The following is a 15,916-nucleotide window of genomic DNA, read 5'->3' as shown; positions in this document are numbered from 1 at the left end:
TTTAGATTTGCAAAATGGCTGTCACATGCAGTGGAAGAAAACATGACCGTCTTTAGAGAACTGGCGTCTCCGGAGAAGTCTTTCCAAAATATAGTATCTGCTCAGCTAAACGTTGTGAGCGTGTGATCGCTTAGCAGGTTTAACCTTCCCAGATCAGCTTTAAGCTCGATCTTATTGCCCCCACTCCGTTGGTTTTACATGAGCATCCTATCTCCTAGAAAACAATGTCCAGGAATCCGAAGGGGAATGGCTATTTGCGGCTATTTCGAATCAACAGAAAAATACCGACACACCACACCCCCCCGCCCCCGTCATCCACGAAAAGTGACTTAGAACATTTCGGTTTATTTCTTCTTTGCTGGAAAAGCTTTAAAAACGCCGTGTCGGTAGTAAGAAAGATCGGGTGTAGCGAACGAGTGTCCTATGCTGAATCTCTTACTCTTCTTTTGCAGTCACTGAGATATTTGAAAGACAGAAGGACTAACCGCTTAAACCTAGCTCCATCGTCTTGAGGAGCGAATATGTGACCATTCCCCGACCCTCGGGACTCTCCGAGCGCTGCCCTCAGCCCGGCTCTAGGGCTGTTTTCTCACGTCAGAAATCTCCTCGGAGGAGCATCTCTTTGAGGTTAACTCATCCGGCTAATGGGGCAGTAACAATTAGCAGAATAAGGCTCAAACGGTTCTCCCTATTTTGGAGAAAATACAAGGATTTTCTCCAGTAGTTGCTCAGTTGAAGTCCTCCCGATTTTTCTTTGCTGCGAGAGTTATTGCCGTGCTTAAAGACCGCAGCATTAAGAAATATCTGAAAGTTGTGAATAAAATAAAACACCGTGTTTTTAATGTTCAAAATTCGTTCGTGCGAATAAAGAATGATGTCGAAGTGTCTTCTCCCGGAATGGGCTTCTCGTCTTCGGGAAGACACTGGGGTACAAGGGACAGGGAAACTCTTTTAATTCTAAGAATCGGAAAGGAACTAGTTCAGTCCCGTGCGTTGAAAAAGATTCGTAAATCGCGCATTGCTTAATCAAGGGGGGAGTTCAAACGGAGTTTTGCTGGAAAATGCAAACACCGTTTCTCCATTATTCGCTGTGTGATAAAAAGCTGTAGACACGATCTTTTTATTTATATGTTGTAGAGTCTTTTAGGGCGAGAAAGAGGTTTATTTCCTTAATTACATTTTAAGCAGTTATTCTGGATTATCAGTATTTCTTTTTCTGACCGTTGAAAACGACTTAAATATGACCAAAACCTGTAGGATATTCACTGCGTTGTTGATGGCTTTGGTTTTGCTTTTGGCTTTTCAAAATTATACCCTTCCTACTAAACCGGAAAATCTTGATTTTGTCTTTATCACTTCACTGATCTGTCCCCTTCCCTGAAAATGGCAGCAGAAGTTGTGACTCATGCTGTGGAACAGCCTTGTGCCTGTGCCCAACACTGCCGCATAGGTATGGAAAAAAGACTTTTACGTGACCTACCCTAGGCAGATAGATCCGCAGTTGCCTTTAATCTGTAATTCGGAAAAAAAAAAACAAAACCAAAAAAAAACCAACAAAAAAACCAACTTCGGGATAATTTCTAGCAGAGAGGACAATCGAAAATACATTGGAATTTCAGAGACTCTTCTCAAACGTCCTGGAGGTCACTCAAGTCGCCAGACTGGATGGAGCACGATGTGTCAACTTTAGTGCATACACTTTTTAGGTATGCGAGAATTTGGGCTTGTTTGTCTGTGTGTACAGGGCTCGAAGAGGGTAGAAATGTTCTGTACACACAGAAACATACTGTTGAGTGATGCTTTTGAGTTTAGCAATTGCAGTTGTGTATTACTTATAAGAGAAATGGACGCTTCTCAAGGCAGGCGGATAAATAATTAAACACATCCCTCTATATGTTTCAGCTTCAGGAGAAAAAAAAATCGTTCGGATATCAATTATTTATACATCTCCATGTTTATCTTCCTCCGACGACGAATTACACAAGGGACAAGACTAATCGAAACCAGGAAAGATTATTATTATTATTTTTTAATGATTGGTAAGGGCAGGGGGAAAGATCCTGTGACTGCATTGCAAATTTAACACGGAACACAAATACAGGGAGCTGCTCTCTCCTGATTATGATTTCAAGATGGGATCCTGTTTTTGTGGGAGAAAGATGGGGTAATCTTTCGCTACATATTTACCGGCACCATCTACGAATCAGATAGAGAAGTTACGAGGGTGCCATATTGAGAAGCTTCAGCACTAGTTTCCAGGATCCAGATTATATCAGCAGTGTCTCAGCAGCTCCCAGCCCCTCCACCACTAACCCCCCCAAAGCATTCGACCTCCTTCAGCAGCTGGCGCTTAAGAAAAGCTTCCAATTATTTCTAGGAAGTAGAGTCCTATAAGAGATCTCAGTCTTACCTGTAGAGTTGACCAAGCGATTTTCCAGCAAAATTCTTCAATCCCTCCTTGCCAGGGGTCAAAATCCTTTGTTTTACCGACTCCATTCCTGCAGGGGTGCTCGCTGGCTTCTGCTCTGCTCTGGATAGGGCACTGCTACGAGCAACGATGGTTCATATTGGTTTAATCTCTTAACTTTTCCCCCTCATTAAATGGCTATCGGTGCACCTCCGGGTAAAGGGAGAGTGAGAGAAAGCGTGCGCGCGTGTGTGTGAGAGAGGGAGAGACGGCGTGCGGAGCCGGGGGGGGAGAGGGAGAGGGCGAGGGCGAGGGAGCGCGCCTGTGTGCGGCAGCCGGCGGGGAGTCTGAGAGCGCTGCAGGCAGCCCCCGGGTTTCCCGGCAGCGCGGAGTTGCCAGGCACGGTCAGAAAGTCTTCTCGGCCTCGCAGGGTTCGGTGGTGGCGGGTGGAGGCAGTGCCATGCCCGGCTGGGAGGGGACGGAGATCCCTCTGCGGGAGCGCTTCAAAGCAATCTCGGTTTGGCGCTGGCGGCGTCCCCGGCTGTAGAGCTGGAGGGGGAGGGGTGCGATTCGCCGCCGTAGGCAGACAGCTGCAAGGACCCCGCGCGCCCGGAGCCGCTGGCCAAACCCCTCGGACGGCGAGGAGCCCCGGCCTGCCCGCGCTGCCCCCGCCCGCCCACCCGCGCAGCGCCGCTCCCAGCGCGGCCGCGCAGGTCGCGCCCCGAGGCGGCGGCGGAGGCGAGCGGCACCCTCAGGGCGCCGCGCCCCGTCAGCACCGCGGACAGCGCCGCGCCCCGTCAGCACCGCGGACGGCGCCGCGCCCACTCCTCAGCCCGCGGGGGGCCGCGCCCCCCCCTCCCGCCCGCGCCCGCGCCCGCGCCCGCGCCCGCGGGGAACGGCGCCGCGCCAGCGGGGCCTCGCGGGGCCCCACCGCCGCTGCCCTCCCCGGGGCCTGCCGGAGGCCGCGGGCAGCGCCACGCCGCGGGGCTTGCCGCACGTCGGGGCGAGCGCCGCTCAGCCCTTCGCACTGTTCGTGCGGAGAAAGGACACGGCCTTCGTGCAGTCAGTCGCACTTCTGGGGAAACGGGGCTCCCTGCAAATAATACGCTCCTGCTATAAATAGGCAGCATCTACCCTAAAGGTATATTTATCTCTACAGCCGCATTTACTCGCACAGCTTATTTCATATCATATTAGGCATCCATTAGCGACTGCTTTCTCTTAAGCATTTAATATCCTCCATCTCTTTTGTGTCCTCTGCTTTCATGCCGTAACATTTAGACTTGATTTGTGGTATTTACAGAACTGGAATGAGCCGGGCACGTTCTGAACAGCATTATTTTTCTTTCCAGAATCCAGCAGTAATTTTCTGACTTTAATCGCTTTGAAGTAGATTGAAGATGCAAAACGTACTATTTCTTTCTAAGTCATAACCGTTACATTTCTCTTAGGCGTCGTGTTAATCTTAAAGTTTCTGTAGATTTGTTAATTAAAAAAATAATGTATAACTTGTGCTCTAAACAAATCCTTCTGAAATTATTAACGTCCTTCACTTGCCTAGTTAGTGACAAAATGTAAACAGCGGATTTTAAAAGTAAGATTCCCTGATGAAAACGTGGGTTGGAGCTGCAGTATCCTAGAAGCAACTGCTCTTTGGATTTATAGAAATAGTTTTTCTGATGTTGCCCTCTGGTGGAGGGTTAATGAAGGTTTCCAGCAGCAAAGCACGGTTATACAAGAAAGACCAATCATTTTAATATCGAAATTCCCATAATGACTAATCCGTGTAGAATTTCAATATTTCCTTTCAAAGTTGTAAAAGCACTACAAAGTACTAGCGTCGAAAAGAAATTAAAACTGCATGTAATTGAAATGTTGCTAATTAGCATCATAACACAGAGCTGATTTCTAAATCATGGTAGGTACTGAACCTGGTTTTCAGCATAGGTTTCAGTACAGCATCTTCACTACCATTACGCTGCCGAAAGGATTTTTCCCACTACATGCAAAGCTGCACAGTTATATAAGCGAGTCTTCCCAGTTTTTCGTGGCTCCAGTGTGCCATTGCAGATGCTCAAAGGAAACCCGTATTAATAGATTTTTTTTCTGAGGGGCAGCAGGGACAGGAAATCATTTGGCAGGAATGAAATGGGATTGGATTCCGTAACGCAAGCCTTTCAGAAAAGTACTGAGCACTTTTCTGAGCTGGAATTTGAGACTGTAAAGTCTGCAGGGCAAAGGTGCTTTGTTTATTTGCACACTACGTACAAGGAGCTCTGGCCCTTTTTTTAGAAAGCTCAGCACTGGCACGGTTTTGATGCTATGGGTACTCAATAGCAGCAATAATTATTAGTAAAATAATAGCATTTAATAAGTAAATGATGACTGATTTGAGAAAGAGAAATAATTTATCATATCACATGCAAGTGAATTTAAAGGCCAGATGAGACATTCCTGGGTGTAGACTCTTACTAGAGGAGAATTAGTTAGTCCTTAATTGGATAAAATATGCAAAATAGCTAACAACCCTGGTATAGTAAAATGCTATAGTGACTCGGCTGCTGCTGTAGCCATCAGAAGTAGAAATGTTATGTCTATCACATGTTACATCTGGATATTACTCAGTCACATCCCAATCAAGCTCAGCTGTTTTGGTTTCACACGAGGCACTAATAAGAGCAGCAGAAAGCTAATGTCATTAGTGTTATAAAATATGTACAGACCTGTCAGCTTTTTTACCATTATATATTCGTTATTTAACCTTGGTAGAATAAGCCATTTCTAGAAGAAACAACACGTAGTATTAATATACATTATCAAAATTGTTATCAATAATTATTTCTATAATGAATACCTGCCACAGACAGATTCCTCTCACAAAAGGCCTAATTCAAACTCCAGTGAAATCCCTGTGAGTTCTTTCCACTGGTGTCAGTGGCAGGTGAAATAGGATGTTATGCAGAAAATTCTAGTCCAGATATCACTGCTAAATGTTCATGTATTGACCAGAAGGAAAGAGATTCAGTCAAAAGTCACCCCATAAAAAATGCAGTTCTGAAAAGGCTCTAAGAATATCTGTGGGATGATATGGTATGATGCAGGATGCTGCAGATGCCTGCAGTTTTTCACACAGAGCAGAAAGCTTATTGTTTAATCCTGAAATCTTCTAATTAAATACAATTTTCTTCACCTGATAAGATTTCCTTTTTCTTTTGCTTGTGTGAAGGCTAAAGGATTGAGTCCTTACCTGCCCTTTTGTTTCTATAAATAGTTCCTTTTACAAGTTTCTGATTGAGCTATTTCAACAAGTTAATCGAAAGAGATGAAGAATTACAGGTCTGGTTCTTAGCTCAGTTTTTCTTATTACTATAGATCTAAGCTCCACATTTTCCACAATAACCCTCAAAATAGTGTCTAAATATAGTATAATCCTCTTAGAGGACTACAAAGTCAACACAGCAACATACAATTCTCTTCACTAAGTTTTAGTCTTGCTGAAGCAAACTACACCCTTAGCTAAGATTTCCATCCGTGATACATACCAGTGATTTAAAAATGCAATTTATTTAAATTCCATTTTTGACCTTATCTTTGCTGCTGATACACTGCAATAAGGATTTTCTCTTTCCCGAGTGTCATGCATGCAGAGCTTATAAATGAATATGTATTTTATGATTCATTTTGAAAAATAATCATATATGTGTTACTTTAAATTCATATGATCATACAGATTCAGTCGAAGAGATTTTGTTTTCCCCATCTACTGAAAGGCAACAAAATACTGTTCTTAATGATACACTATCATCTTCAGAAATAAATTGCGTGCTTAAAGTCTTAGTTATGCCATTAAATACATGTCTGTAATACAGGGTCATTTGGGACTGAGGACAGCATAAACATGCCTCAAAAACTATGATCTAATTCTTACTCCTAGTTATGGTAGCTGTCCGTTGAATCCAATGGAATTTGATGTCACCTTAAGAGCAAAGCAATTTTTTAACCTTCTTTGGGACTGCAAAATCCCAAAGCAATACCAGGATAATGATCTTGCTTGTCAGGCCACCAGGAAGAAGGTTGTCTGGAAGAAGCAACAGCTTTGTGAACTCTTTTTCACTAAACTATTTATTGAAAATAAATATTCAATATTTCAAAAAATTATTGAAATAAAATCTTGTGGCAAGCCCTTGACCAAAGAGGCAGAAAAGGGGGACAAAGAGATTGTTTTAAACCAGGAGCTTCCTCATTCTCCCTGAAAGTTTGTGAGGGTCACTCCCTAGAACAACTCAGGTGGGCTTTTGTTTTATCGTCCAGTGCCATGATGGGTCATTCACAGCAACAACTGGACAAGTCTCTTGAAAAATCACACAGTCAAGCAATTTGAGGATTTAGATGTAGTGTCCACGTGTTGACACATTAAAGACATGTCTATGCTGAATCCTGCACTCCAACATGTAAAGATTCCCGAATCCCAGCTAAAACTACATGAAGTTGGGTTGACAGTACTTTATAGATGGTTTTGCCTTTTGGAGATATATCCAGCAGTGGCTAAACATATATTGTACGAAACAGCCTCGTTCTTTTTTGTGCGTATAACTCCAGACCTAGGTTGTGTGCACAATGTGGTTATTATGTCCTGTTGAGAAGTGTATTACACAATGGTGTTGAAAGGAGTAGCTGTAACGTGCCGTAACGCTAGAAGTTCACAGAATTTCTTTCTGTTTCCTCCTGACCTGTGTCGCTTACATCTTGAATGATATTTTAATTTCCTGAACTGTGGGCTGGATTGGTAATTTATATGCTATAAAACAAACATGGCAGAAGTTGAACTGTTGGATCAGATGTTGGCTCAGTATCTCTACAACAGTGCAAAGACTGTTTATCTTTCTCCTTTTGTGTCCTGAAGAGAACAGGCTTGAGCTGAAACACGCTAAAGAATGCATGTGTCTGGGCAAACATACACGCTCACATGGAAGATCACTCACAACCAGCTCGTGCTTCTTGGAAATAGAAATCTGGAACTTTGGGCCAAGATCACAGGGACAAATAGAAAAATCTGGCAGGAAGCTGGCCGCAGAGGCAAAATAAACTATGACTGTGGATTTTGTCAAGCAAAGTCATGTAGCTTTTCCTCTACTTCAGCTCAGTGCGATATATGACAGCTTAGAGCTTGTAAATTGGGCTGCTCTCTTTCAGATGCCCCCATTCAGTTGCTAGAACATTATTACATTGCTTTGCCAATAGCCTAATAAGCACAAGAAATGATACATAATAAAGGACAGAAGTTGCACACTAATTTTTCACGGTGATTTCTAGTTTTAAGCTGAACTGGAGGTAATTTGCCCAGAAATCTCTGCACTAACATAGATGATGAAACACTCTAATGACTTGCTACAAAGCCCAGTATTTGGAACGTTGCTATTGCTTTCTGAGAAGGCAACAACAGTCGTTTAAAAGAAAAGAAAAAAAGGCATAAAAGTATCTGAAAGCTGCACTTTTTTGTATTAAAGAATATCTTGGTTTTAAGCGTATAAATTCATAGTGTTGACTCTATTGGCAATGCCTAATTTTCAGGTACTCCCGCTGCGTTTGGGTCGTGTAGCAGAGCAGGTTCGTTATGGTGTTGAAGCTGTTGCTTCAGCCCTCTAGTGGCAAAAGCCATTAGGGCACTAGAAGTGCAGTCAGTTTTTATGTCCTACTACTATAGCGGATTTCACCGTGAAAAAAAAAAACACAAAGAACCCACTAGGTTATTTGCAGTTACTATATATGACTACTCCACGGCTGGAAATTTTCCCGTTACATTACATAAAGATTTATTTATTTCCTCCTTCCTCCCCTTCCTGTCTAAAATCTAGTTTGTTTTTAATATTAGCAACTAGATTTAAAAAAAAATCTAATAAAAATCCACCCAATAGCAAATGCCTTTTAAATCATGAAAGCAATGATATTCATGTTAAAAATCTTCTTTCTTTTTTCTTTTTTTTTGTATATCTGTGGAGAAATTTGACAGTATCAAATATATTTATCTTGAAAGTAAATGGGAGTGCTTATCTTCTTCCCAGATATTACAGGAACATCTGTTCCTTTGAATTCCTGCACTGCTCCATGAGTTAAATGCAAAGGATCCCGGAGGACTTCAAGCCCTCTGTCATGTTAGACAGACAGAAACGCCCCTACCTCGGGGGGGGAGCCGCAGTAGCAATTCTCTTAGTAGACAAGAAAGCTATGCAGCACTCGGTGAGTGGGATGCAATTACCCACAATGAAGTTTAGCCAAGGATTGCAGCATGTTATCCTATCTTTTATTAATATGATGGTTAATGATCTTTTATATAATTAATCTATCATTATTTTATTGTTCCATGATGTCCATCATTGGACTGTTTAACAGCTTAGGCAAGGGTTTAACGCAAGAGTCAGTTTGGTCTTAGTGCTAGTCAGGTCTCTTCTCACTCCATGAAAAACCTTGAGGGAAATGTACAAATTGAAGACTGTATTATGGTGCCTTTTTATTGCTAGAATTAGAAAATCAGAACCAGATTTTCTAAGGCTGCAGTAGTCCTTTCTTTTCTGTTGACTTGTCTCTTAACATTATTTTAAAATGTATTAAGAGAAGTTTGGGGAGGATTTTCTGTTGATTCAGATTACAGGTCGCACTGATTTGAACAGGGCTTAAATCTATTATAGACAGTCATTTGCTAGGAGAACTGTTAAGGAGATACCAAAGGTAACTTCAGATAGATCATTTGGAACTATTCCTGGTGGGGAAAAACAACCCAATACAACTCATAATAGATATTTGGAAAATAGTTGTGCTTAGTATAACAGGGACCTGACTTCGGAGTTTGCGGGCAGACTCTCGGACTACAGTGTTGGGTCTGGGATTGATATTACAGCCTGAATTTATCACTCATTATTTTCCACGCCTCAGTTTTTTTGTTTATGAAAGAGGGAGAATAATCCTTATTTAGGACAAATATTGATTTGCCAATAGACTAAATTAACCCAAAATACATAAAATGCTGTGTAGGAAGAATGTATAGAGATTCTATTACCTGTAAAGTGGTTTCTCTAAGGAGAAACACATACAAAAACCTGTAATTAGTAATCTATATCCACAAAGTAGAATTTGCTAGTGATACAGACAGCCAACACATTCCGCCTTCACCACTAGACTCTGCCAGAACAGGTTGCAGTGATCTAAGGACACTTGTGTACTTTCAACTGCTATACCATAGCTTTTCTATGTAGAAGGATATTGAGACAGTGTGTATAACTGTAGCAAAAAATAAATAAGGAGGAAGCATGTGTCTTCAGTTGATGTTTGGGGTTAGAGGAGTCTGTAGAAAGTGATTCTCATGCCTTCCCAAGAAAGAACCACGTTTTTCACTGAGGGGGGACTTCTAGTCATCCCATATTTCCTTCTTCAGTTTTATTTCTTGACAAGCTGACAACCATCACATGAATTCAAGACCGAATGCAATCACATTTCATCTCTTAAATTTCCTTGGAATCAGCCTAATAGAATTGTCTCCAATCTGGATCCAAAATAAGAAAATAAGGAATTGGGGTGGGGGGGTGGGGGTGGTGTTCTTATGTCATATGTTTGCATCTGTGTCAGATAACACTAATCCAAACTAGCAATGCCAGCATATCCTCAAATGACCAGTATTTTAATCAAAAGACTCCCATCATTTTATTTATAATATTAAAGCAAATATTGCTTGTTCTATGAGCATCCGAATGAATGCATCTGGCTCCCTGAGGCTTCCTGTCTTCAGTAACCCTAGTTTTCTACTACCCCCTCCTCACACCAGGCCCTGGTCAGGATCTATGAGAACTCCAGTCCTCCCCTGCATGTTCCCTAATGCTTCCCTGTCAGCATCCTTCATTCCTGTCATGTCATCAGCATGCCTTTTCCCTCTCCCTCACCTCTTATTTTTCTTTACAAAACTGCTTTTGGTAAACTATTTTTCTGAAAATTGTAGGGAACTCTTAACTCTGACACTTTTATGTTTCTGGGAAATTTGACTGAAATAGCTTCAAAAGTTATTATGAAGGGGAATGGACACACAAAAAAAAGTGTAAGTCTCATTTCATTAGCAAACTGGACTGAAACAATCAGCGTTAGTTGTTGTTTTTGTTGATCTCATGTGTCATTAACAGCGGAAGTTATCTTTGATATTACTCTAGCTTTTAAGAAACAATTCCTCTGCTTTCTACAAACCACAAGGGTCTCACCTCTTTTACACAATAAATACTTAAGAAGTGCTAGATACCTTCTTTGGAGAACACGTCCATGGGTTTGAAGGCAGAAACGTCCAAATGTTCTTTTTCTTACCACAAGATACAAAGGAAAGCCAAAGACTGTAAAAGGTTTTGAGGGACCGCTATTCCTGTTGGTTTGTTGAATACATAAGATGTTCCTCATCCCCTGGAAACATTAGAGCAGCACATAATTCAAGACAACAGGAAAACCTCTGCTTTATTTTAGGGCACTGCTAATGAGCTCAATGGGGATTACATTGTGTTCCATAGGGCAGGGGGGAAGATCGGGGTATCACATAGCTAGCTTTAGGCCAAAGCACTCCACCCATCCATTTTGAAATATCTCTGATCTCTAAATGTAACTAAAAATATCAAGTTCTCAATTCAGATCCCTTTTCTAAATGTCACAGGGAACACCCTCAAGCTTAGGCTTTATGTGCATTTCATTTTATAATCTGGTGCTTAAGAGTAAATATTTTATATCTATTTTTTCTTATTGTTTGTTATAAATAAATCATCACAGAGCTGGTGGATTAACTACTTGATTCCACTAAAGGAAGCTGTGGCTCCAAATGTGTTGTGTAGTGCCATGGGGTGATATTAGCTTTGACAGCTACACTACAGTGGCGCTGCTCATGAATAGGCTCTACAGGCACAAACTGAAATGGGTGGAGTGCTTCTGGATCCTTATTTAGCACCTTAATTTTATATATAGATATACCAGATTAAGCCAGGCATATCCACACATTTAGGAGCATGGTCTTGATTCACTTCCAAGTCAGTCCTTCCTCTTCCTTCTCAGGTTCCTCTGGATGTAGTTAGACAGAAATTCAGATGTTTCAAGGAATGCCTCTGGCTTATTCATTTCCATCTGGGTCAAACTGACCCCATCGATTCTTGTGTGACTCAGTCTCCGTGTGACCAGTTCTGATGCCTTTAGCTACTCCCAGGCTTCTCTTACAGAGGAGGTGAATTTTAATTGCGTATTTAGTGGTCAATTACAAGACTTGGAAGTTCAAACTGTTCAAAAGACTTATGCTCAACCTTCAGCCCTTACTAGGCTCAGGGTTTGCTTGTCTGTCTCTTAAGTTGGCATTTTCATCATGAAAGCCAGGACAAGCTTTTCTGTCTTTTGGTTTTCAGCCCAACAGCCCTCAGCTTAACAGCTGACATCTACTGGGCCTTCACCATGGACTTTTACTGTGTTACGTCTGATTATTACAACTCATACTGTACTTGAGGCACTTTCTGGCTCCTCGTGTGGCAAAGATTTTCTGGCTGCTTCCCTTTTCTACGCAAAGGGCACTATTTTATGGGCAGTTCTTAACTGGCTTTTTTTCTCACAGCTGGCGAAGTGATTGGTATTACCATTAGTGCTATCTCTGTATGCTGTGGTGTATGATCTGTGAATCCCACTCTGTTTGCCAAAGCCAAATACTAAAGTGTAGATAGAAAGCTCTTATAGGGCAATGCTACTTATTCTCTGTTTTAGTGTTACAGAAACTTCTCAATCCATTAGAAAATAACAATTTAAAGAGGGAAAAAGACAAATGTCAAGGTCTCTGCTTGGGCTGTATTCCTACCTAACTCAGCAGGAGGCATGTCTCTGCAGAATATCAAAAAAGGAATTCAAGATTTGGCCTTCTATATGCAACTAACTTTAATGTGCACACTGCATTTTACCAGTGGTCTATCTTTAGCTGAGAACCCTTCTATACACAGTTTCACATCCTCTATGCTCTCCTTTCAGAAGTGATGCCAGTTCCTCAAAAATCGTCTTACCATTTGGTTGTTCTAAAGCCCCCTTGAGGAACAGGTATTTCTTAGCTATTAAGCCTGCTTTATCCATGAAAAATATGCATTACGCTACAGCCAAGCAAAGATCAAGACTGAAATGTGTATAAATATGTAAGAAAAGGTAGGCTACGAGCACAGTTCTATTGCTGTTTGCCAGATGTCCTGAGATCACACCCTGGGGGCTGCAGCTAGGTAATTAATTTCTGCAACACGTAACTTGTTAAATTTAGCTGTTTGTTTTCTTGTTCTCTCTCACTTAATATTTTCCTGCAGCTCCAAACTGTAAGTCTCACTTTGTATATAATTCCAATAAAATCACTGGGGCTATTTCCAGAACAAAGGATCTAAACTTTCTTACAGGGATCCAAATCGTGCCATGTTTTCTGTGCAGATCATTTTTTCCCCTTATCATGATAGACTGACTTTTAATTCAGTAAGGAAGGTACTAGTTGTACCTATTTTCATTTTGTTTTATTTTGCTTTGTTTTGGAGTGATGCATGTGTCCAGTAATTGCTCTGAGACTGCCAATTCATTTACACCTAACATGTTGTTATATATTCCTTTTTTCTGGATGTCTTCTGCTTTCTGAAGGGCTGAACACATCAGAAGCGTTACAAAGGCTAGCCTTTGTGGCCTTTGGAACAACAGGGTTCATGGCTTTTTGACTTTCTGTTAGGAATAATCACATAGTCATCAAAGCTCTGAAATAACTACATATCCCCTAACTGAATGGCTGGAAAGCAAATAGTCCCTAAAAATCCATTCCATCAGTCACGTCTTCTTCACTTCCAAATTCTCCTTTACTATGAGGCCCCCATGGCTCATGGAAACACCTTTCCCTGGAGGCAGCTTATCTTTAATAAAAATCTCCACTGAATCCATGAGTTCAATCAGTCTCATATTACTGAGTCACTCTTGGTGAATTGAGTTGGTCTTCTGCTTTTCACAGACAAATTTACTTGGCAGGCTGCCCATTTCTTTCCATTTATGACAAGAATATTAACCACTCTCTGAACAGTGCGTGCTCCATCATCAGTGCACATCATAAATCATTGAGAGGTACTTTCGCATCTGGTTAACATTACACCTAAGGGCTTCACGCAGCGCACGCTTTCCTGGTCTACATGGGCATCTTTCCTTTGCTCAGGTCTTGTACCTTGACTAGTGTTCTCCAAAAGGCTTCATAAATCAATTGCTTGTCTTTCAAAAGCTGCCCTATACTCTCCAGCACTTCTAATAGACTTCAAAATGATCCTCATTAATCCTTCTTCACTAAAAGGATGGGTGACCAATCATACAGCCTGAAGGAGAAGGGAAAATATGACCAGTGAGGGAAAGAGAGAGCAAGATTCTCTCTTAAGTCCATGTGGAGCCCGGGGAGGTCAGATAGTGTAAAAAACAGCCCAAGTTTCTCTACCCAAACTCAATCTCAAGGAATATGACCTTAAATACAATAGGACTTTCTCCCAAGTGCTAGCATTTTTGCAGGAAATCTCACAACGATTCGCGTTCTGGAATTGCTTTCCCATACCACGGGCAGGTTATCAGCCTGGAAGTAGGCCATAACTAGACCTTTTGTGGGGGGTGAAGGGGGTTTCTGTTTCACATGTATATTCTTTTTTTCCAAAATACCCTATGCCTCATCATCCCATGCCTCATCTACCCCATTTCCCTGTAGTAGGGTAACGAGCAGTTTACAGATCCAGCGGTTCTCAGCGTTTGAATGGCTTTTGGGATGGCAAATGTACAGGACAGCTGAATCACCTTCTTCTCCAAGCTTTTTCTTAATTTAATCCTTGTTTTTTCACAAAAGGTTAGAGGAACATAAACAGGAAAAGATCACCTGCAAAATTAAAATAACTCTAAACAGTTGATCATGTTGCTAAATATTTGGGCCCAATGCTGATACCCTTAACAAATACTTGACCAAAGTGTAACTTCATTGGTTTTTCTGCTAGGAGCTACTCCAAGAGAAGTCAGGCTCAGAAGTTCTTTGTGCATCAGGAGGGAAGACTGAGTAAACTGAGCATGTGCAATAACTTTTTTCTTCTTGATTACATTCAAATACCTGATACTTCTCAGGACTTTTATTTATGAATTGGCCTGAGATTAGTTCTCCAGCTAATACGAATAGGCGACTAAGCATATCTAGTCTGTCTGGCATTAAGGCCACATGACAACCCACACATGCAAGTAGCTGAAATGCAACTTGAATGTGTGAATTGGTAACTCAGTCTTGCAGAACAAGATCAAAGATCGAGAATCGCAAGAAGTAGAAAACTTTTTGCCTTTGATGATAACAAAAAAAAAAAAAGAAAAGTTCTGTTCTTATTATTTTAAAATATTCCCAAAAGCATACTTAACAACCATTTAGAAAATTTTGTATGATTTAAAGCTCTTTCAGTTTAAAAACTGTCCACATAGAAGTTTCTTTCATGAAAAATCCTATTTTAGAAAAAATGGGTTAACAACCGGGAAATAAAAGTAGGGGAATCATTTCATTTGCCAAAAATGGTGGGTCAAAATGTGCTAACTCCTTTCATTGGCATTTCTAATAGTACATGGGATGTATTAAAGCAATAAAAGAAACAAACAAATCTTGTTGAAGAGATCAGTTGTGAGTCTTCAAAAGAAAATTTTGAAAGCATAATTTTAGTTTTTCATTGCCTATTTCACTTCATTCAAAATCACAGAATATTCAGGGTTGGAGACTGCCAATTGCGGTGCCTGAAGCCATTTTGCATGATCCCTGAAGGTGCCCAAATTAGCAGTCTTTAGAATATCAGCGTGAGTGTCAGTCTGTTTCCTACATATACGGTGTAATCCCATCTTGGGAAGTCGATGGGGCTTTGCTATTGATTTCAATGGCAGAAAAGTTTTCATTTCTTCAGCTAATATTGTGGGAGGCTGGAGTTATACAGATGCCCTCTGCTGCTGACTTTTCTGAATTGTGCTGTTACAAAATGAGGAGACTACTCCGATAACAACCTGTTCTCGAAAATCCCCACCAGCTAAGAACCAGCAGATAGGATTGATGCAAGTATTTAGGCTGCATGCTGCCATCTTCAGCAAGTGTCCACCCACCCAACGGGTTTCCTGGCGGTGGGCCACCATGCTCTCGAAAAGATGCAAGTTTTTCTTCGCAAGGGTTAAAGAAAACAAAGGAAGGCAAAAATGGAATACCTAAGTTTGGTGAGTGGAATACCTAAGTTTGGTGAGTTTATTCCTGTTAAGAAAAGGAAAAGAGGGCTCCATTTGTCAGCATCCTGATGCTGCTGCAGTTAACAGTAGCGAGTACCAACGAAGGGCAGCAAGCAGCCCGAAACTGCACAGCTCAAGGAAAGGAGGAGTGTTGGAGAGGTGAAGCTGGAAACTACGTAGATGCAACAAATACGGTTGTTGTTTGGACACGTCTGAGCACTGACGACGGAGGTGACTGGCACA

General features: G+C 41.5%; 1 protein-coding gene across 2 annotated transcripts in view; it reads right to left on the bottom strand.

The window, feature by feature from the left end:
* Positions 1 to 2,496, bottom strand: part of SLC17A6 (solute carrier family 17 member 6) — a 32,298-nt gene extending 29,802 nt beyond the window's left edge. The window contains exons 1-2 of one of the 2 annotated variants that reach the window (XM_072864818.1): positions 2,411 to 2,496; positions 2,332 to 2,334 (exon numbers count right to left, since the gene is read on the bottom strand). In XM_072864818.1, coding sequence (XP_072720919.1) covers positions 2,332 to 2,334; positions 2,411 to 2,496 — 89 coding nt within the window. The remainder of the gene's footprint in view (positions 1 to 2,331; positions 2,335 to 2,410) is intronic. The other variant, XM_072864820.1, reaches the window with a different exon arrangement.
* Between the last annotated feature and the right edge of the window lie 13,420 nt (positions 2,497 to 15,916).

The sequence above is a fragment of the Ciconia boyciana genome, chromosome 6 (assembly GCF_034638445.1).
Source record: "Ciconia boyciana chromosome 6, ASM3463844v1, whole genome shotgun sequence".
NCBI classification, from domain to species: Eukaryota; Metazoa; Chordata; class Aves; order Ciconiiformes; family Ciconiidae; genus Ciconia; species Ciconia boyciana.
This window is presented reverse-complemented; position numbering and strand designations above follow the sequence as displayed.